The sequence below is a fragment of the Cebus imitator genome, unplaced genomic scaffold, assembly GCF_001604975.1.
Source record: "Cebus imitator isolate Cc_AM_T3 unplaced genomic scaffold, Cebus_imitator-1.0 Scaffold61, whole genome shotgun sequence".
Taxonomy (NCBI): Eukaryota; Metazoa; Chordata; class Mammalia; order Primates; family Cebidae; genus Cebus; species Cebus imitator.
Window position 1 is genome coordinate 3,157,304 of NW_016107376.1, and position 21,408 is coordinate 3,178,711.

The window sequence follows — 21,408 nt, forward strand, 5'->3', positions numbered from 1 at the left end:
GTCTTTAGATGAATTCAAATTCACAAAGGAGCTCCTTTTGTGACTTCTTAGGCATTGAAGTGATTCAGCTATGACCTTGGGATTGGGTAGGGGAGAGCCAGGACTTGTGGTCTGCATGAGGCACTTGCTTCCCTCAAATAGACCTGCTGCTCAGAGACTCATGGCTGCCATTCACAGAATACAGACCTAAATGTTGGAAGAAGAACAAGGGCTGGAGCTGAATGTAGCCATGGCAAGCAAACACACCACATAGGCTGAATAGTATTGTGTTTTTCAGTATTGAAGTTAATAGTATTGAAATTAATTATAAGTCATAAGAGCATCTTTCTAGAGAGGGTAGGATAAAGGGAAAAGGGGGAGATGCTCAAGCGTTTGCATTCTTGAGCATATTGGATTTAGGGTCTTGATGGAGACTAGGAAGATTTGGTTAGACTCTGAGCTCTGTTGTTGTCAGCCCAGGTTTTCCACAACTGCTGGGCCATCCTGATGCCTTCTGGTAAAGGAAGAAGATACATCATTTCTCTAGTGAAATAATTCTGTATGTTGGAGTAGTGGGAGACTTGAAAAAGATAGAGATGTTAGAACACCTAATTTGGAGTTGTGAGAGCTTGTATAGAATACATTTTTGCTGTGTTTGTAGGATTTGTATATTCAATGGGTAGAAACTTCAAACCCATTGGACAAGCATGTTGTAGAGCAGTGAGCAGAAATAAGAGGAGATGAATGGACCATTCATCAAGAACACTACAAATTCCCAGGCCAAATAGAGGGTATGGCCAGTACTTTTCTGATATAAGATGGAAACAATATTGCATGGAAACATGGTAAAACACTTCAGCTCTCTGTGTTACTAAAGGCAAGATAGCTGTAAGTCACAGTTTCCTGATGTGTAATAGGGATAGTAATAGTACTTTCCTAAAAGGGACTAAAAGAGACCATTCCTTCATTTATCTGTTCATTCTCTAAATATTTATCAAACCACTTAGGTGCTAGTCACCTTGCTAGGGAATGGGTATATAAAATAGATATGAAATAAGTAAACACACACCACATAATTTCAAGGGGGGATAGGTATGGGCAGGAAAGAAACACTCCTGTGAGAGAAAAGAACAGGGCTGCTGACTTCAGTGGAGCAGTCTGAGATTATTTGTCAAGGCTCTTTGCGTTGCTAACTCCTTCTCGTCTGCAGGCCCTCTTTGTGGGATGTGCAGACAAGGAGTTAGCAATGCAAAGGGCTGAGAGAAGGAGGACTCCAGGTAGACGTGGTAACCCAGTCCTAGAGACCGAAATCGGAAAAAATAAACTAAAATAATTGAAAATAGACCAGGGTGGCTGGAATCACACAGGGGTGGAAGAGAGAAATATGAGTTAAGCAAGAGCTAGACCCTGGAGTGCTTTGTAGGTTGAGATAAAGAGCCTGGGTTATATTCCATATGCAAGAATGAACAATTAAATTGTTCTTTGTACAGTGCCTGTCACATAATGAATATTCACTAAAGTTAACATGATGATGGATAATGATGATGGGTAGGAGAAGAGGGTAGGAGGAGGTCACCTGCTGGAGTTTCCAGTAATGAAGGAAGGCACTTCTCGGTAAAACTGATTCATGTGTTCTTGATTTTAGAATATCAGATTTTAAAAGATCAGATAAAGGATAAATTTATTAATAGACATATTAGAAGGGACATTGTTTCACAAGGCATGAAAAGGTTTAAAATATCAATTTTAAAATCATGAAATATACTAATAAAGGACAAAGGCTAATAACCAACGTAAATGATTTTGAGATTCTAAATGGATTCTCTCATCTCTTGTCCTCCTTACCCCCTTATTCTCTCATGGAGTCAGGGCCACATTCCTCTTCTGCTCACCCAGATTAGCCCAAGGCTCCTCTGTAAGATCCAGTCTTTACTTAGCTAAGATGTATGTCAGCCTGATGCTCACTTCACAGGAAGCCACATGTTAAACGCTACCATACGGTGTGGGTCTGTTTTCAGCTCTCAGATGGACCAAGCCTGAATGCCAGCATATTTGGTTGGCTTTGAATTACAATTTGCTACTTCTTATTTTAGAAATTATAGTATAAAAACAAATCTGGATTCATAGCAGAGGAAGACAAATGAGCATGCGTATTAAGACATGGCTTTGGGACCTGATTCATTCCAGATGTTAAAGCTCACCACTCACTGGGCTCAAGAGCCCACATTTAAAATTTCATGTAAACGGTGTTCCTCAGCCCGGTAAATTTTAGTGCTCTCTGTAGAAAATCATTTCTTTACAAAAACTCAGTTTTTTATGAGTAGTTTCTCCTCAGGAACTAGTTTAATCTGATGAATGTAAAAGTCAAATGCCATTTGGAATACGCCATAGGCTAACCAGCCTGTGGCCTAAAACATTCGGTGTTTGCTGGACGAGTAAGGCAATCCACAAGAAATCTGAACCTGGTCCACGAAACACTAGAAGGTTGAACTGGTCCTTGTTGTTTCTTTGCAAATGCAATTCACTAAAAAGAATGAATTCATTGTGACTCCTCTGCAAGTGATCATGGCATGGTTTCACCTGACTTAGGAAAATTCAGTTTTTCTGCACAAACCAGGTTCAGGTATTAGTTATCTTTCTCTAGGTTATACTGTGGTAACAAACAATTAGTGACAACAACCAGAAAAATCAGAAACAATAACAAACAAAAAACATCTGTGGTTTCCAACAACATGTGTTTATTCCTTGCTCACGTTAGCACGTTAGTTTTGGATCCGTTGCAGTTCTGTTTCCTACGACTCCACCATCCTGGGACCCAGGCTCTAGATCTTGTAAGGGGAAAAGTAAAAGATGGCTGAATTATGCAGTGACTTCCAAAGCGTCTGCTTGGAAACTGGTGTATCACTTTTGCTCACGTTCTGTTGGGCAAAGGAAGTCCTATGGCTAAGCCCATAGTCAATGGTAAGAATATGTGCCAAGTCTCCCTATGGTGCTATTGCAAGTCACATGGCAAAAAACATAGATAGTCAATCCTTTTACAGGAAAGGAAGTGAATAACTGTAAAATAATGCCTTCCATGCCAGTTTATGAGCACAAAGGAAAGAGATTTCTTTTTTTTTGGTGGGGGTGCAAATTTATCAAGTCCTAGATTATTGGATGCAAGATGTGCTGCAAAGGTAGTTAGGGTGACGTTAGAATATTTGACGAATTTTATTCTGGTATCTCTTTCAAAGGAGTCGTATTTATAGTTAAAGTACTGCCATGTCTGTGATCCAGGGAGAATACAAGCTTTCAGAATTAATAAGGTTTCATTTCCACAGAGAGAGAGAGAAGCAGAGCCAAAATCAATTGCACCTTCTAGGTTCAAGGCCCTTGAGCCCTATAAGTTCCTCTTAAAACACTTGGACTACAGCTGCCTTTCTCCTTGCTAAGATCCTTGAATTTCATTAGTCATGGCCCAGGGGAATGGCCCACTTTAGCTTGCAGCGATGCTATTTGGCTGTTTTTTTCTCTTCACGTCATCTTCTAATGGGCAAAGTAGAAAAGAGAGACTATAATCTTCGAAGAAGCAAATAGAACCCTGGAGAATTAGAGAGCAGGAAGATAACTTACTCTGTGTTTCATGCTTTCTAGTTTTCAAGAACTGCGGTATTTCTGTATCTCTAACAAAAGCTGAACCATTACAATGCACCTTAAAATTAATGAATCAACAAGAATTTGTCAAATACCGATTTGCAGAGCTTTTTTTTATGAGATGCTGAAGGGCAAACAGAAATTTTCCCTTCCCTCAGAGACTTGCTGTTTGGATAGAGAGAAATTTAGCATAGCTTTACTATAATATGTGAAATTTGTGTTATAGATGTTGTAAGAGCTCAGAGAAAGGAACTAGTATGAGCCTGAGTCAGTGGAGAGGCATGTGATTTTTCATGTCTGTGTCAGTCTCTATCATATGGCTGAATCACTGTTTAATCACTCCACTATTATTAGGCCTTTAGAATGGTTGCAATTCTTATTATTTTACAGCAGACTTTGAGTGGATCTGTGTGTGTCTTTGCCTGCATCTTGAATATCCTTGTGATACAGCATTAGAAATGAAATATCCTTAATACACATTGTAAGGTTATTTTCCAGAATTTTATACTTGCAGCAGTTACGGATGAGAGTAACTGTGTTACCATATTCCTACCAACTTTGAATGGCATCCTTTTAAAATCTTTCTTCCTTTACTGGCCAGGAGCAGTGGTTCACATCTGTAGTCCCAGCACTTTAGGAGGCCAAGGCAGGCAGATCAAGACCAGCCTGGAGTTCAAGACCAGCCTGGCCAACATAGTAAAACCCCATCTCTACTGAAAATATAACAATTGGCTTGGTGTGGTGTTATGCCCCTGTAGTCTCAGCTACTTGGGAGGCTGAGGCAGGAAAATTGCTTGAATCTGGGAGACGGAGGTTGCTGTTAGCCAAGATTATGCCACTGTACTCCAGCCTAGATAGCAGAGTGATACTTCATCTCAAAAATAAAAGAAAAATCTTCTCTTTACTGCCTGTTCGCCTTGGCCTAGATAACTCCTACTCAACCTTCAAGTCTCAGCTTAAAGGTTATTTCCACTGAGTTTTCCATAATGCCCTGGATGAGCTCAGAGTCTTTGGTTAACCCAGTGGTTCTCTATATTTTAAGACTTTTTTATATCACCGCTTGATCATTCAGAAATGGAATTCATTGATATAACCCCACTAGAGACATTGTATTTAAAAATATGTAAAGTTATATGCATAACATTAGGGAAAAATGAAGTAACAGAATAAAATCACATTTATTTCCCTATCTGAAAAGCTGGGCAGGCTGTACTTAAAGACAAAATAGTCAGTTGTCTGGACCATAAATTGCTATGAATATGACAGTACAAATGCTGGCTACACAGTTATATAGGTTGGTGACTAATTTTTCGGAAATAGTGACCAACTCTTGGCAGTTCCAGGAGGAAGAAAAGAAAAAGTCTTCTTCAATTTACACACTATTTGTAATCCTGGAAAATTCAGTATGCATTAAAATTACACAAAAAGACTTTGTGCTTAATATGTAAAATAGACTGAAATTTTACCCCCAACAATGGAACTTTTGCTTATGTGAATATCATACTGGATCAGGAGAATTCCTGTTGTGTGTGATTCTCACATTTCTGGCTGCCTAGTGTTGTTGGTTCCTTGAAACTTATTAAATGCCAGGAACGCCCCACCATTGCTGTGATAATAATGAACGCAAAATCCAAAACATACTCTCAGAAATTTCCCAAATGCTCAATTGTGGTCCCTACTGAGAACCATTGCTTAGGTAATAATGAAGCATCCTGCGCTCCCCCTAACCCACACTCATCATGCTTTTCAAAAATGTCCCTGCCTATTGTAAGTTTCTTGTAAGCAGTGACTGTTTCAGTCCTGGCATTTATTCATGCCTTGATAATGTTAATGAAGTGAATGAATTAATATTTCAATGGCTGGATCCTTCAGAATAATTTTACTGAACAGTGGGTATGTATATTCATTGAATAATTCCTGCTCATAGTAACCAGCCTCCAGTGTTTCAGCTCTAAAAATGCCCAGAATAACAACAGCTATCCTTAGTCAACATTTTATATTACCAAACATTTGGCTAAGGAATTCACAGTATTGTTTCATCTGTTTGCTTCAACAACAATATGAGCTTAGATACAGTAACTTGCTCAAGGTTATTAAGTGAGGTGGTTTGTAAGTGACAGAGGTAGGTTTTGAATCCAAGTCCGTAGACTGTGTTCATGGGCACTATCCTGTAAGAGCAGGTTATTGATTTAAAACCAGTTGTCTATTATATGAAGGAAATTTTCTTTTTCTTTGAATAAAATAGAAATGCTAACAATGTTTTTTGAATTCATGGAGCTATCATGGTTTATCTTATTTGATCTACTGAGGAAGTTAATTTATAGTTTATAATTTCTTTTTCTTTCTTTCTTTCTTTTTTTTAAGACAAAGTTTCACTCTTGTTACCCAGGCCCAAGTGCATTGGTGCTGTCTCAGCTCACTGCAACCTCTGCCCTTTGGGTTCAGGCAATTCTCCTGCCTCAGCCCCCTGAGTAGTTGGGATTATAGGCGCATGCCAACACAACCGGCTAATTCTGTAGTTTTAGTAGAGACGAGATTTTGCCATGTTGGCCAGGGTGGTCTCAAACTCCTGACCTCAGGTGATCCACCTTCCTCGGCCTCCCAAAGTGCTAGGATTACAGGCATGAGCCACCACACCTAGTCTATAGCTTATAATTTCTAACCTTCCTTTCATGATTATTTTTAAAATATTTGATCTGGTATATAAACTGGCAATGGACTGTGAATTTATTTTTCTAGAACTGTGTTTAGGATTTGTGTGTCTCTATTAATAGGTGCCATCAGTCCATAGTTTTTATTTCTATAATCGATGATAGCGTTTGGTAACAGTGTTCTGACAAAAATTAGCTGGGAATTATTCTATGTTTTGGGATGGCTTAGAATAAATTATACATAGGAATTATCACTTCCTTAAAAGTTTAAAAGAACGTACCAAGTAGAAGTACAGCATCTTGTGGGATTTTTTTTCCATTTTGGGGGCTGAGGGTGTGATGGGAGTAGTTATTTGATAATTTTTTCAATTTTATTCATGACTTATGCCTTTTCAAATCTTATTTTTCTTCTCCTTCAGATAATTTTAATGTTACACTTTTCCTGAAAATAACCTGTTTAAAACAGTCAAAATTATTAGCATAGTGTTGTACATCGATTTTATGTTTAAAAAATTCTTAGTATTGGTGTCTTTGTCATTTTTAATTTTGTATATTTGTGCTTATTTTTTGTTTTCTTATTAGACTTGCTAGAGATGTGTCTTTTATATCTCCACCTGTAACCTTTCTCAAAAACACAGTTCTTGAATGTATTTATGAATTCCATATTCCTTTGTATTTCATTTGTTAAGTTTTGCTCTTATTTTTACTGTATTCTTCCTCATTTTCAGGCTCTTTTTTAACTAAAAAAAAACTTGTATGTAGAGATGGGCCTCACTATGTTGCCCAAGCTATCTCCAGGTCCTGGCTGCAACGGATCCTCCCACCATAGCCTCCCAAAGTGCTGAGATAATACATGTGAGCCATCCTGTCTGGCCTTTTCTTCTAATTTTTAAAGTTGACTCCTTAAATTCTTTTACTTTCTCTGTCTTCTATCTACTTTTCTGTTTTTCCTTTTTTCTTTCAATGGCAAAAATAGTTTAGTTTATAACTTTCTTTGATTGCAGATTTGGCTAACACGTGTTTTTTCATATGTGGTATTCTCATTTTTTGTACTTTTCCAAGTAGTCTAAATTGCGAATTTATTTCCTCTCTGACATTATGAAAATTATTAGGATAACACTGTTTAAATTCTTATGCTTTTGTGCTTTATTGGCTTAAGATTTTATCCATATCTCATGTTATTGCATTGTGCTTAAAAATGACCCACTGTTTTTGAAAATAATAGAAATATGTAACTCGAATAAGATTGTCATTCATTTTGAATCTGCCATTGTCTAATCTCAAGGTAATGCCACCATTGCCAACATAAGTTTCTTGATTAGAATTGTATCTCTATTTTATTTTTCTCTTTAGGTTCGAGATGGCCAAACCTTACTTGGAAAAGTCTGTGGTAATGGAACCATCTCTCACATTAAATCCATTACAAATAGTGTGTGGATCAGGTTTAAAATAGATGCTTCTGTTGAAAAAGCTAGTTTCAGAGCTGTTTATCAAGTCGGTAAGGAAACATATTTAATTTTTAAATGTCTAATTTACCTAATTGTAACATTTTAATTCTTTGAAATAATTTAGCCATTTTATGTCCTCAAGTGGTAAGTGGAAAATATTCTCATAGAAATGTTATATTCTGTTGTCTCCTTAGGCAGTATTAGATTTTGCAGTAAAATTGAGATTAAATTATTAATATCTAGACAAACACTACTATAATTTTTATGCTTACAGCTTGTGGGGGTGAATTAACTGGAGAAGGGGTCATTCGCTCGCCTTTTTTTCCCAATGTGTATCCTGGAGAAAGAACCTGTAGGTGGACTATCCACCAACCCCAAAGCCAAATCATTCTTCTCAACTTCACTGTCTTTGAAATTGGAAGTTCTGGCCACTGTGAAACAGATTATATTGAGGTAAGCGGAAAACATCTTGGAATTTGTATTTGGTTGTATACTATAAAAAATATTATGAGTTGTTGTCTTCAAATCTGTTACAGGATATCAAAGTTGTTTATGTAGACCAATATGTCTTATGAATATATGTGCAGAAATCCTCAACAACCTACTGGTTCAGTGAATCTAGCATAAAAAGAGGATTTATAGATCATGACTAAGTGGGATTTATCCCAAGAATTCTAGGTTGATATAAAACCCCAGAATCAACTAATGTAATACCATGATACCAATAAAATAAGAACAAAAACTGCACGATCACCTCAATAGATGTGAGATCTGGATTTTGCTACATTTGACAAAATTCAACATCCTTTCGTGATAAAACACTCAACAAACTAGGAATAGAAGGCAATTTCTTTACTCTGATAATAGACATTCATGTAAAAACCCACATCTAACATCATATTTAATTATGAAACACTAAAAACGCTTTGCCCCTATGGTCAATAAATAGACAAGGACATCTGCTCTCACTGCTTCTATTCAGAATTACATTGGAAATTCTAGCTAGAGCAATTAAGTAAGAAGAAGAAATAAAATGCATCCAGAATGAAAGGGAGGGAATTAAACTCTATTCACAGATAACATGACCTTGTATATGGAAAATCATAAGGAATGTACACACATAAAAAATTATTAGAACTAATATATTCAGTAAATTGTGGGTTATGAAATCAAAATGTAGAAATCTTTCTTTTTCTATACAACAGCAATGAACAATTTGATAATGAAACCAGGAAACAATTCCATTTACAATAGCATTAAAAATAACAAACATCAAGGAATACAGTTTTAAAAATAAGTGTAAAACTTGTCCTTTGAGACTATAGAATATGCTTGAAGGAAATTTAAAAAGACCTAGATAAATGGAAGGACATTTATCGTTAAGATTGCAATACTCTCTAAAGTGATATAAAGATTCAATTCAATCCCCATAAAAATCCCAGCTGGCTCTTTTTAAAAGATGCATAATTTGATTGTAAAGTGCATGTGAATATGCAAGCGAACCAGAGTAACCAAAGTATTCTTGAAAAAGTACAAAGTTGAAGGACTCACATTTCCTAATTTCAAAACTTAGAACAGAGCTACAATACTCAAGACAGTATCTTATTGAAGTAAGGATGTAAATATAGATATATGGAATACAAATGAAAGGCTAGAAGTGAGCACATACTTTTATGGCCAATTAATGTATGAAAATGGTGCCAAAGCATATCAATGGAGAAAAATCATTTTTTCAACAAATGGTGCTCAATATCCACATGCAAAGTTATGGCGCTGGACCCCTTCCTTAAAGCATACATAAAAATTAACTAAACTTGGTTTAGAGACCTGAGTGTGGGAGCTAAAACCAGGAAACTCTTAGAAGAAAACACAAGACTAGTCTTTATGCCCTTCAATTTAGACAAAGCCATCTTAAATATGACACAAAAAGCACAAACAACAAAAGAAAAAAGAAAAATAACTTTCTCAAAATTAAAAACAAATCACTTGATTTTTAAAATGGGCAAAGGAGGCTGAGCACAGTGGCTCACACCTGATCCCAGCACTTTGAGAGGTCAAGACGGGTGGACTGCTTGAGCTCAGGAGTTTGAGACCCGTCTGGGCAACATAGCGAGACCCTATCTCTACAAAAAAGATTAAAAAATAGCTGAGTGTGGTGATGCATGCCTGTAGTCTCAGCTACTCAGAAGGCTGAGGTGGGAATATCATTTGAGCCTGGGACGTAGAGGCTGTAGCGAGCTCTGATTGTGCCCCTGCACCCTAGCTTGGGTAACAGAGTGAGACCCTGTCTCAAAAAAGCAAACAAAACAAAACAAAACAAAAAACCAAAGGACACACCCATAGGATGACTATAATAGAAAGAGTCAGACAATGGTTTTGACAAGGATGTGGAGAAATTGGAACCCTTATACACTCCTGGTGGAGATGTAAAATGGTACAGCCACTTTGAAAAACAGTTGGCAGTTCCTCAAAAAGTTAAACATGGAGAGTTCATCTGATCCAGCAACTCTATTTTTAGATAGATTCTCAAGGGGAATGAAAATATATGTCCACAGAAAAATTTGTATGTGAATATACCTACAGTCCTTTATAATAACATATACAAATAGCAAAATACAATCATTATTTTTAATTTTAAAAGTAGAAACAACTTAGGTGTCCATCAACTGGTAAACAGATAAATAAAATGTGGTTTATCTTTACAGTGGAATATTATTTGGCATTAAAAAAGAATCAAGTAATACTCCATGCTAAAACATGGATGAACTTTGAAAATGTTATACAGTGTGAAAGAAGCTAGTCAAAAAAGACCACATAGTGTATAATTCCATTTTGATTGAAATGTCAAAAATAGGAAATCTATAGAGACAGAAAGTAGATTAGTGGTGGCGTAGGGCTCCAGTTTCAGGGGGATGGGGAATGACTGCTGAAGGATATGAGTTTTTCAGGGGGTGACTAAAATGTGCTAAAGTTGGCTGTGTTCTCAAATTGATTAGTACTCTATTAAAAACATTTTAGAAATAATTATTCTTGAAGCAGTTTTCAAAATTGATATACAACATAATTGAACACATCTTCTCTAATTATAGATTGGTAGCAGTTCCATTTTGGGTTCTCCTGAAAATAAAAAGTATTGTGGTGCAGATATACCTTCATATATTACATCTGTGTACAATATTCTTTATGTCACATTCGTGAAAAGTTCTTCTACTGAAAACCATGGTTTCATGGCTAAGTTCAGTGCTGAGGATTTGGGTAAGAGATTGTCTCTTTCTCCTGTTTTTTAGGCTTGTATCAGAATAAGTGAATGACAGAAATAAATTATATAAAAATCATCTATACTGTGAAAAATTTTAAAGTATCCTCAGAGACAAAGAATATATATTTTCTAATAAACATATCAAAATTTAATTTATTAATAAGAGATAAATGAAGTTATCTTAAGCGGCATGTAAGAAACATTTTTCTTTTTGATCTTTAAAAAGGTTATTATCAAAGAATTTTAATTTGAAATCCAGGTAACTTGGTTACCTGCTGTGGTAATGATAATTTTTATTTCAACAGCATGTGGAGAAATTCTTACAGAATCAACAGGGACCATTCAAAGTCCTGGCCATCCAAATATTTACCCACATGGTATCAACTGTACTTGGCATATATTAGTCCAACCTAACCACCTGATTCATTTAATGTTCGAAATTTTTCATCTGGAGTTTCACTACAATTGCACAAATGACTACTTGGAAGTTTATGACACTAACTCTGAGACATCCCTTGGAAGGTAAGATTATTTTTGTTTGTTTGTTTAACAGTAAAACTTCACTGGTTCATGTACCTATGTAACAGTCTTGCATGTTCTTCACATGTACCCCAAAACCTAAAATGCAATAAAATAAATAAATGGAAAAAAAAAAAAAACTTCACTGATTTCCTGCTTCAGTGAAGGATCTTAAAATCCACCACGTTGTGTTATGAAAAGCAGGTGAGAGCCTCATGCTTCTTAATGACCATTTCTGTATCACTAGTCTGTAGTTTTGTCCCATAGGCATTAACTTTTGACATCTATATATATTCATGAAATCAAAACCAAAATTAAAGTAATGCATATATCCCTTACCCACAAAACTTTCTTCCTTTCCATCATAATTCCTTGCTTTTGCTCCTCACCCTAACCCACAGAAAACCACGATTCTACTTCCTAATCCTGTAGATTTGCTTGCATGTTATCTAAATGGAATCATACTATATGTACTGCTTGTTTTTCTGGCTTTCCTCAATTAGCATAATTTTTTGTTGAGCCTCTTGGATCCAAAGATTTGTAGTTTTATCAAATTGGAAATATTTTTGGCCACTGGTTCTTAAAATACTTTTCTTTCTTCCCTTTTGGGGACTCTTGTTTTCATGTATATTAGGCACTTGAAATTGTTCTACAACTCACTTGATACTCTGTTCTTTGATTTCGAGCCTTTGTTGTCTGTGTGTTTTACTTTGGAAAGTTTCTATTACTGTATATTCAAGTTCACTCTTCTTCTGCAATGTCTAATTTGCTATTTATTTTACCAAGTGTATTTTTTGTCTTAGGCATTGTAGTTTTCATTTCTAGAAGTTCAATTTGAGTCATTTTCTATATAGTCCATGTGTCTACACATGAATTTTTTTCTCTGGCCTTAAAAATCTGTGAGATATAGTTGTAGCTATTTTAATGACTTTACTAACTCAAACATTTGGATTTTTCCTGCTATGGTTTTATAGATTGATTTTTCCTCTCTTTATGAGTTATACTTTCCCATTTCTTTTCATGTCAGGTGATATTCAATAGGATACCAGACATTTTCAATTTTAGGTTTTTGGCTGCTGGACATTGTCATATTCCTGTATTCTTGAGCCTTCTTCTGGAATGCATTTAAGTTACTTGGAAACAGGTTGATCCATTCAATTTTGCCTTTAAGTTCATGTGTTTCCTGTCTCTGAAGTTTGTTGTTCTATATTGCTTGATATCCCATGTTTTGAGAGCCATTGTTTTATGCTTTTTGTCCAGGATTTTTGTTGTTTCAGGTGCAAGCTTAAATCTATCCCCTGTTATTACATTTTTGTTGGAAATGGAAATCTGATATTTTAAAATGTCTCTATCTTGCATTTTATTTTCTTTATTTTTCATTCATGTTTTAAACATCTTTCTTATCCTAATCTTTCATCATTTTAACTTTCTTCTTTTTCTTTTTTGGGAAGGTACTTAACACATCACCACTGTAAAATATAGAACTTTTGCTGACTGGCATAAAGTATAATGACCTTCCTCAAATTTCATATACATGGGCATATGTGGAGGAATTTAAAATATTGATTAGTTCACCTACCTTTATTTTGATCAAGATTTTAAATATTTTTTTCACACTGCAATGGTATTATTCACCAAATTTTCTTTCTTTTTCTTCTTTAGCAGTTATCCATTTTCCATACTCAACATTTCCTCTTTTTTTAGTTTCTATATTTGTTTTCTTTATCCTTTCTTTTGGTTACCTTTTGCCAAGTGTGTTTTGATTTGAGATTTGTATTTTATTGTCACTTCTTTCTACAGGTATTTCTCTGGATAAAAGCTCATGGCATTATGTCTTTTATCACAACTCTCTTTTTAACTTTAATAGAATAGTGTTTCTGAGCTAAATTGCTTTTGTTCAGCAGAAACATGGCATGGCTGAATCATCACTCCTACCTCTTTATAAGCCAGCTGTTTAAGGACAATAGATTCCCTCTATAGGGATTACGATTTCAGGCAGTGTTCTAAGTGCTTTATATACAGGGTATTAACTCATCACATTCTCAAAGCAACTCTATGAAGTAGGTATCGTCATCATTCCTGTTTTAGGGATGAAGAAGCCAAGGCACAGGGATTGAGTGATCTATGAATTTAGTTTAGAGAGATGACTCTATGATTTATTGTTTCCCTTTGTTTTATATGTTTATTACATTTCCATTAAAAAGTTTATTAATATGCTATATGACAATCTAATGTAGCTTTTACTTTCTATTTTGCTAAACTTCTCATATGTGACAACTCACGCAGCCAGACACACACATACAACCATTTCAGGGATGTAATCATGAACAGGAGAAACTTTGATAATTTTTTTTTTTTGCCTGAAATATATCTGTGTTTTAAGGTTGATGAGAGGTAGAGAACTAAACCTATTATGATATTTACATGTCCTAATTTTTGGTACATCATTTTCAAGATACCAAAAGTTTTAAAATACATGTCTGTCCTTTCTTGATTTGGAATAGATACTGTGGAAGATCGATCCCGCCTTCTCTCACAAGCAGTGGTAACTCATTGATGCTGGTGTTTGTGGCTGACTCCGACCTCGCTTATGAAGGCTTCTTAATAAACTATAAAGCAATCAGTGCAGCAACAGGTAACAAAACAACATTGCATACTTGGTTTTATTTACTCCATTGCAAAACGGTTCTAATAGCTAAAACACAATGAGAATACATCATTCCCAAACCTGTGCCACACAATGAGAGCTATATTTAGAGTAAAAGGTAGTGACTTAAATACCTTCCTTATTAAAAGTAGTGACTAGATAAGAATATTGTATCAATATTAAATCTTCTAATTTTGATAATTGTACTGTGGTTTTGTTAAAAGAATGTTTTTTTCTTCCCTTAGCAACAATATACTGAAGTTTTTAGAGGGTAAAGAAATGTAATATCTCCAAAGTACTCTGAATTGGTTGAGTTCATAAGGGATAGTGTTTGTATGTCTGTGCGTGTGTGTGTGTGTGTGTGTGTGTGTGTGCGCACGAGTGTGTGCGAGTGTGTGCGTGAGAGAGAGAGAGAGAGAGAGAGAGAGAATGATAAAGTAATGGGAGCAAAATACAAATACATAATAAATCTGGGTAAAAAGAATTCAGGAGCTCATTCTTGTGTCTTAAAATTTTATCAGAATGAAAAGTTACAAAGAGACTGAATACTTATGTTAAGAAATTGGGAAAAGAACAACAGATAAAAATTAGACACTATTGCATGAAATTTCAGGGCAAGGAATGGAAGATTTCTTGGCAAAATATACATTTCTCAATTTGACCTAATGAAGTTAATCTTTTCAGCATTTATTCCTTTCATCATACTTTTCCTGTGACTTAATTTCTCATTATTGTCGTGTTCTTTGCAAATAAAGCATAGGAAACAAATACTTTTGGCAGATGAGATCTTTGAGGTAACATGTGAACCATAGATGCTCCCAGCCACAAGAGCTTGTGCCTGGCATTGATGAAGGAGTCATATTTCGTTAGGCTCATGTTTTGCCTAGGATATGTTCTTTTTTTAGAGGCTCTGAGCTTTCCTTTTACATCATTGTATTAACAGGCCCAAATAACATCCAGCGTAGACCCATAGTAGGCATGTGGTGACCGTGCTTCCAAGCAGTTCTCAGCCTTGGGATGACCCCATTAGCATAGTACAGTTCACTGAGCTCCCTCTAGAAAGAACTGGTAGCTTTATGTTGGAACATGCACCCTCTGACGCACTCTTGCATCCCGAGACTCCCAGATGCTCATCTTTTAAAATCCCCACTCTCTAAAATAAATAAAAGTTTAAACATCTCCCACTCAGAATCCTTACCCAATTTCTCAAGTAGTTCTCCTTCAGAGGGGCTGGCCACTACTCTTCATTTCAGTCAAAACTCTGCAGCAGTTCTATGTTTGAAAGCATGGCTTTAGATTTCTCCAGAATCCTGAGTGTGAGAGAATCATATACTTTTCTCCCAGGAGAAAAAAGATCCGCTTCTTGTGATTACTTGGACCTCCTTCCTTGCTACTTTGTTTCTGCCTTTATCCAGATGTGCCTGGGAAAATAGAATAAAAAGCGAACGAGTACAATGTTAGCAGGTTAAAACTCTTACAAAGTTCTTAGTAACTACAAGACCAGGCTTTAATTTAACATACTAGATTTTGCTCTTTCAAACTACAAAATATTTGAATCCTGAGAGAATGTAATCGACTAATTAATGTTATCAATTTAAAGTAAAATTTTACATTCTATTAACCTCTCTTGCATATACATTAATATATAATCCTGCTAAGAGGGAACTTTAAAAGTATAAACAGGAACAGAGAAAAGTACTTGATTCATTTCCAACTTTAATATTAGAGGAAAACCCACTTAACCTCTAGTCCAGTGTTTTTCAAACTGTAATTCATGACTCACTAGTGAGTCATGAAATTCATTTATTCAGTTGCTGCTTGCTATTATTAAAAGTATGGAGTAGAATAGAAAGGAATAGGAGAGAAGGTATCAGAGTTTATCATAAAAAGTTAGGTGTTACTTCATGAGACCTGTTTGCAGTATCTCTGTGCCCCTGTGTGGTTGATGTAAATGTATTTTTTAGGGTATGTCAAGAAGGTTTGAAGCACAAATTTATTCCAGTTACCTTAATTTTTAAATGAGCAAGGTAGACGTCTGGATATTGAATTTATCCTCCCAAGAATACATAGCTAATTGGTTCAGAAGTCAAACTATTTCTTTTGCCATGTCCAGATTAGCTCTTAGAAATGCCCTAAATAAGCTGCATATCGCGTGGCTAGTAACATTTAATTCAGGGCTATAATCATACTGTGGTGGATTTTTCATATTTCCTGCAAAGAGAAAACCTTCACAATTGTCCAGGGAAATGGCCAAGAATGGTCACAACATCAACACAGGATTAGAGATGAGCCCTGCTGGGCTTTCTTGGCCTCTCGCATTCTCAAGGCAGGGTTCCACCTACTCGTCAGTGGGTGGTTAGTGCTGTTTTTTATCAGTCATCCTGGAATGAGCTCAGAAGGGGCATTTAGGAGTGCAAAGTTAGGAAATGGTGAAAAAAATGCCCAAAGAGGGCTTCTTTACAATGGATGGATAGAGAGAGTTCTGTTTCTATTTTAAAACTTCAGTTTGGGACGATAGTGTTGTCAAACTTGAGTGTTCATGAGAAATTTGAGATACGGATTTTCTTGTTATAAATTCAGGCATCTGGGCCCCACCCAGAAATTTTGATTAAAATAGGTCTAGGGGGCTTGTTTGCCAAGCAATTCACGGGGTTCTAATGAAACTGTAGTTTATCAAGGACTCTGAAAGTCAAGTCTTAGCATGTGAATTGCTGTAGGATTACAAGGGAGTTATGAGAGTGGATTGGGCTGTAACTGCTCATGATGGAAAGTACTATTCATGACACAGGGAAAGTGGATGCTGTAGGGAGGTCAGAAGTCTTGGTCCTAGTCCCAGGCTTGATACTAATTTGGAATACTTTTTTTTTTTTTTTTAATTGTTTTTTGTTTGTTTTGAGATGGAGTTTCACTCTCGTTGTCCAGGCTGGAGTGCAATGGTGAAATCTTGGCTCACTGCAACCTCCGCCTCCTAGATTCAAGTGGTTCTCCTGCCTCAGCCTCCCAAGTTGCTGGGATTCCAGGCATGCACCACCATGCCCTGCTAATTTTGTATTTTTAGTAGAGACAGGGATCACTGTGTTTGTCAGGCTGGTCCTGAACTCCTGATCTCAGGTGATTCCCCCACCTCGGCCTCCCAAAGTGCTGAGATTACAGGCATGAGCCACTGAAGCCGGCCTTAATTTGGAATACTTTGAACAAGCCACAAGCCTCTCTGATTCTTTCTATCCACCTTGAATTCTGTATTCTCTGCTATGAGAGATTCAGATATTTTTCCTTTGGAAAAGGTTTTGTAGTAAGTTGATTTGGCTTTTAAAGATTTACTTTCAGCCAGGTGCGGTGGCTCATGCCAATAATCCCAGTACTTTGGGAGGCTGAGGTAGGTGGATTACCTGAGGTCAGGAGTTCGAGACCAGCCTGACTACCATGGTGAAATCCCATTTATTCTAAAAACACACAAAAAAATTAGCCAGCCATGGTGGCACACACCTGTAATCCCAGCTACTTGGGAGGCTGAGGCAGAAGAATCACTTGAACCTGGGAGGCAGAGGTTGCAGTGAGCCGAGATCATGCCATTGCACTCCAGTTTGGACAACAAGAGTGAAACTCTGTGTCAAAAATAAAAAAATGATTTACTTTCTTATAGCCTACTGTTTTCTCGTAATTTTGTATATACGGGTATCCCAGCACTTCCTGGCTCAGTTCATTTATCTTGTTTGTTATATTCTTACTCCTTAGAATAAAAATGTAACAAAATGCTTAATCATGATGTTCTTAGTTCCCTACTTGTCTTCGCCTTTAAATTGACATTTCCTGAGTAGAAAAACCAGGGATTGTTAAAGAGAATAGGATTTGGAAAGAGGGGACTTGGGTTCAAATTTCATCTTGGCCACACTTGAACTAAGTGTCTTTCAGAACTTAATCTCCAGGAACTTGAGATCTCTCATCTACCTCTCTAAAACGTGAGGGAATAATGCCTGGCTGCCTTGGATAGGTGAGGAAGACAAAATGTGACATTCAATGTGAAAATGACATTTTGGCCGTAAAGAACCACGACTTTGCCAGATATAAAATATGATTCTCAATGTCCAAGCACAATTTTCCAATGGCTACTTTGCTTATTTTTGTATTAATCGGCATTGGTCAGCTGAGAGGGAAAAGAAAAAGCAAGGACCATGACTGCCTAGCAGAAAACTGTAGCAAAACGTTGAGTTTGACTGAGAAGGCTTCTTCTTTCTTAAGGGAGAAACTGAACCTGTAATTATGTCTTCCCTTGGCTCTTCACTTTGAAGGGTGCTAAACCAGACATGTCTGTGGAAGCAGATGATGGCTCCTGGGCTGGCTGTTTATTTAGCACATTTCTAGAATGTCTGAGGTCATATGGATTCGTTCAGAAACCAAACGTTTCATAAGTGATTTCAGAAAGCATAGCCTAAAGATTGAGCCTTAATGTAACTGGATAATCACATAAATTATCCCATAATCCAAAGCAGAGAGGAGCTGGAGCAGTTCCCCATAATGTAGGATCTCCATATGAGATGCATTCCTCTCCACAGGATCAGTTTATCCTATTTCTGTGGTTTAAATTTTATGGGACTGATATCATCATTGCTTTGTGGTTTGGAGGGTTATACATGTTTCTCATTTTCCCCCTTCATAATGAGCGAGTTCTGTGTTACAAAAACTTACTTGAAAATGTTTAGTGAAGGCAGAGATATATTGTGAGTTTTAGAAAAATATTGTTTTGTGATTTTTGTAATGGTCCATAGAGAGCATTTGTATGTTTTCTCTTTTCTTTCTTTACTTTTTTTTTTTTTTTNGGATTTCACCATGTTGACCAGGATGGTCTCGATCTCTTGACCTCGTGATCCACCCGCCTCGGCCTCCCAAAGTGCTGGGATTACAGGCTTGAGCCACCGCGCCCGGCCCAGTACAGAATAGTTTTAACTGTGCAAAAGGCAGCTATGAACAGGAATACATAGTATGTACTCTTTTCTTTCTGACATCTTTCATTTAGTATAATGTGTCCGGAATTTTTTTCATGTTGCTGTATTTATCTGTTTTTTTCTTTCTATTGCTGACTAGCCTTCCATTGCATAAATATATCATAATTTGATTATCTGTTCACCTATTGTTAGATAGTTGGGCTTTTCCCAGTTTTTAGCTGTTATCAAAAAAGCTACCATGAACATTGACATGCAAATTTTTTGTGGACTTATTCATTCTTTTGAGTAAATACCTAGGAGTAGAATTTCTGGGACTCATATGGTAATGATATGTTTAACTTTATAAGAAAGTGCCAAACTTTTTTTTCCAAACTTTTTTTTTTTTACCATTTTACATAATGACAATTCTGAAACAGGAGCTGGGGCTCAACGCCAGACCACATGGAAGACTGGCTATAACAGGGCAGAGACAGAAGCACCTCTCCCTAAGACATGCCCAACAGCACCATGACAGTTTGCCTTTGCCATGACAACACCCAGAAGTTACCATCCTTTTTCTAGAAATTTCTGAATAACTCACCCCTTAATTTGCATGTGGGTATAAATATGACTGCAAAACTTCCCCAAGATCCTACTCTCAACACATTGCCTATGGGGTAGCACTGCTCTGCAGGAGCTGCCATGGAACTGGAACACGGCTACCTCAATGAAGCTGATTTTGTCCACCACCAGCTCATCCTTGAATTCTTTCCTGGGCAAAGCCCAAAACCTTCCTAGGTGGAGTCCCACTATGGCGGCTCACCTGCCTTGCAACGATTTTTTTCCACATCTTTCCCAATCCTTAATATTGCCAATATTTTCATTTTTAGCCTCTGGTAGTTGCGTAGCAGGTTTTATTTTGCATTTCCCTGATTACTAATAGTGCTGAGTCCTTTTCATATGCTTTTTGACAATTCATATGTTTTCTTTTGTGAGGTGTTCATTAAAACCACAGTCCTCATTTTTGTTTGTTTCTTATTAATGAGTCATATGTTATATATTCTACATACAAGCCATGTCCTTTGTCAGCTAAATGTATTGCAAGTATTTTCTCCCAGGCTAAACTTTTCTTTTCCTTGTGGTATCTTTAGAAGAACAGAAGTTCATTATGTCTTTTTATCCCTTTTATGGTTAGTGCATTTTGTATCTTGTCTAAGAAATATTTGACTGTCAAAGTTGTCAAGATCTCCCCCTTGCATCCTTCTAGAATTTGTATAGTTTGAGATTTTATATTTATTCTATGTTCCATTTTGAATCAGTTTTCCTATACGGTGTGAGTTATGTATCCAAGTTTGTTTAGTAAATGGTATTTAATTGTTGAAAACATTCTCCTTCACCCATACCCTTACTGAACTGCCTTTGCATTTTTGTTGAAAATCACCTGCCTGTGTTCATGTGTGGGTCTGCTTCTGGAATCTCTTTTTCATCAGATTGATGTACATATTTGCCCTTATAATAATAGGACATATTACTTAATATTACATAATTTTATATTGTATATTAAAATCTGGAAGTGTAAAACCTCTAGATTTATACTCCTTTTTCAGAATTGTTTGGGCTAGCCTAGATTTTTTGTATTTCCATATTCATTTTAGAATCAGCTTTTCAATTATGTAAAACACTTGAGAATTTGATTGAGATTGTGTTGAATTTACAGAACAATTTGGGGGTAAAGGTCATCTTAAATTCAGTCTTCCAATCACAAACATATTTTACCTGTCCATTTATTCAGATCTTCCTTCATATCCTTCAGCAATAAAGTTTGTAGTATAAAGTTTGTGCATATTTTTATTAAACTTGTTATCAACTGTTTCATGTTTTTATGCTACTATAAAATTATATGCCATATTATAAAGTAGTATATGCTATTTTAAAATTTTACTTTCTAGTTGTTTGGCTGATGTATGCAACATAAATTGATTTTTGTATACATGTCTTGTATTCTGCAAACTTGTTAAACTCAGTTATTAGTTTGAATAACTTTTAAATAAATTCTTTAGTATATACTACATAGATGACAGTAACTGTGAATAAATTAAATAAGTTATTTTTTCTCTTCTCTGTCTCTCTCTCTCTGTTTCTCTCTCTCTCTCTCTCTCTCTCTCTCTCTCTCTCTCTCTCATTTCTCTGTGTATGTGTATTACTGTGATGGCTAGAATTTTCTGTGCAGTCTTGAACAGAAAGCGTGAGGTTGGCATATTGACCTTTTTCTTAACCTTGACATGAAAACATTTAGTCCTTTACCGTTTAAGTGTGATGTTAGCTTTGGATTTTTCATAGGTGCCATTTA

At 36.2% G+C, this 21,408-nt stretch overlaps 1 protein-coding gene across 2 annotated transcripts in view; it reads left to right on the forward strand.

The window, feature by feature from the left end:
* The window catches only part of CUBN (cubilin), a 305,685-nt gene that overhangs the window by 60,890 nt on the left and 223,387 nt on the right, over window positions 1–21,408 (forward strand). For both annotated transcript variants that reach the window (XM_037739008.1, XM_017529781.2), the window contains exons 18-22: window positions 7,617–7,761; window positions 7,986–8,164; window positions 10,801–10,966; window positions 11,276–11,492; window positions 13,994–14,124. In XM_037739008.1, coding sequence (XP_037594936.1) covers window positions 7,617–7,761; window positions 7,986–8,164; window positions 10,801–10,966; window positions 11,276–11,492; window positions 13,994–14,124 — 838 coding nt within the window. The remainder of the gene's footprint in view (window positions 1–7,616; window positions 7,762–7,985; window positions 8,165–10,800; window positions 10,967–11,275; window positions 11,493–13,993; window positions 14,125–21,408) is intronic.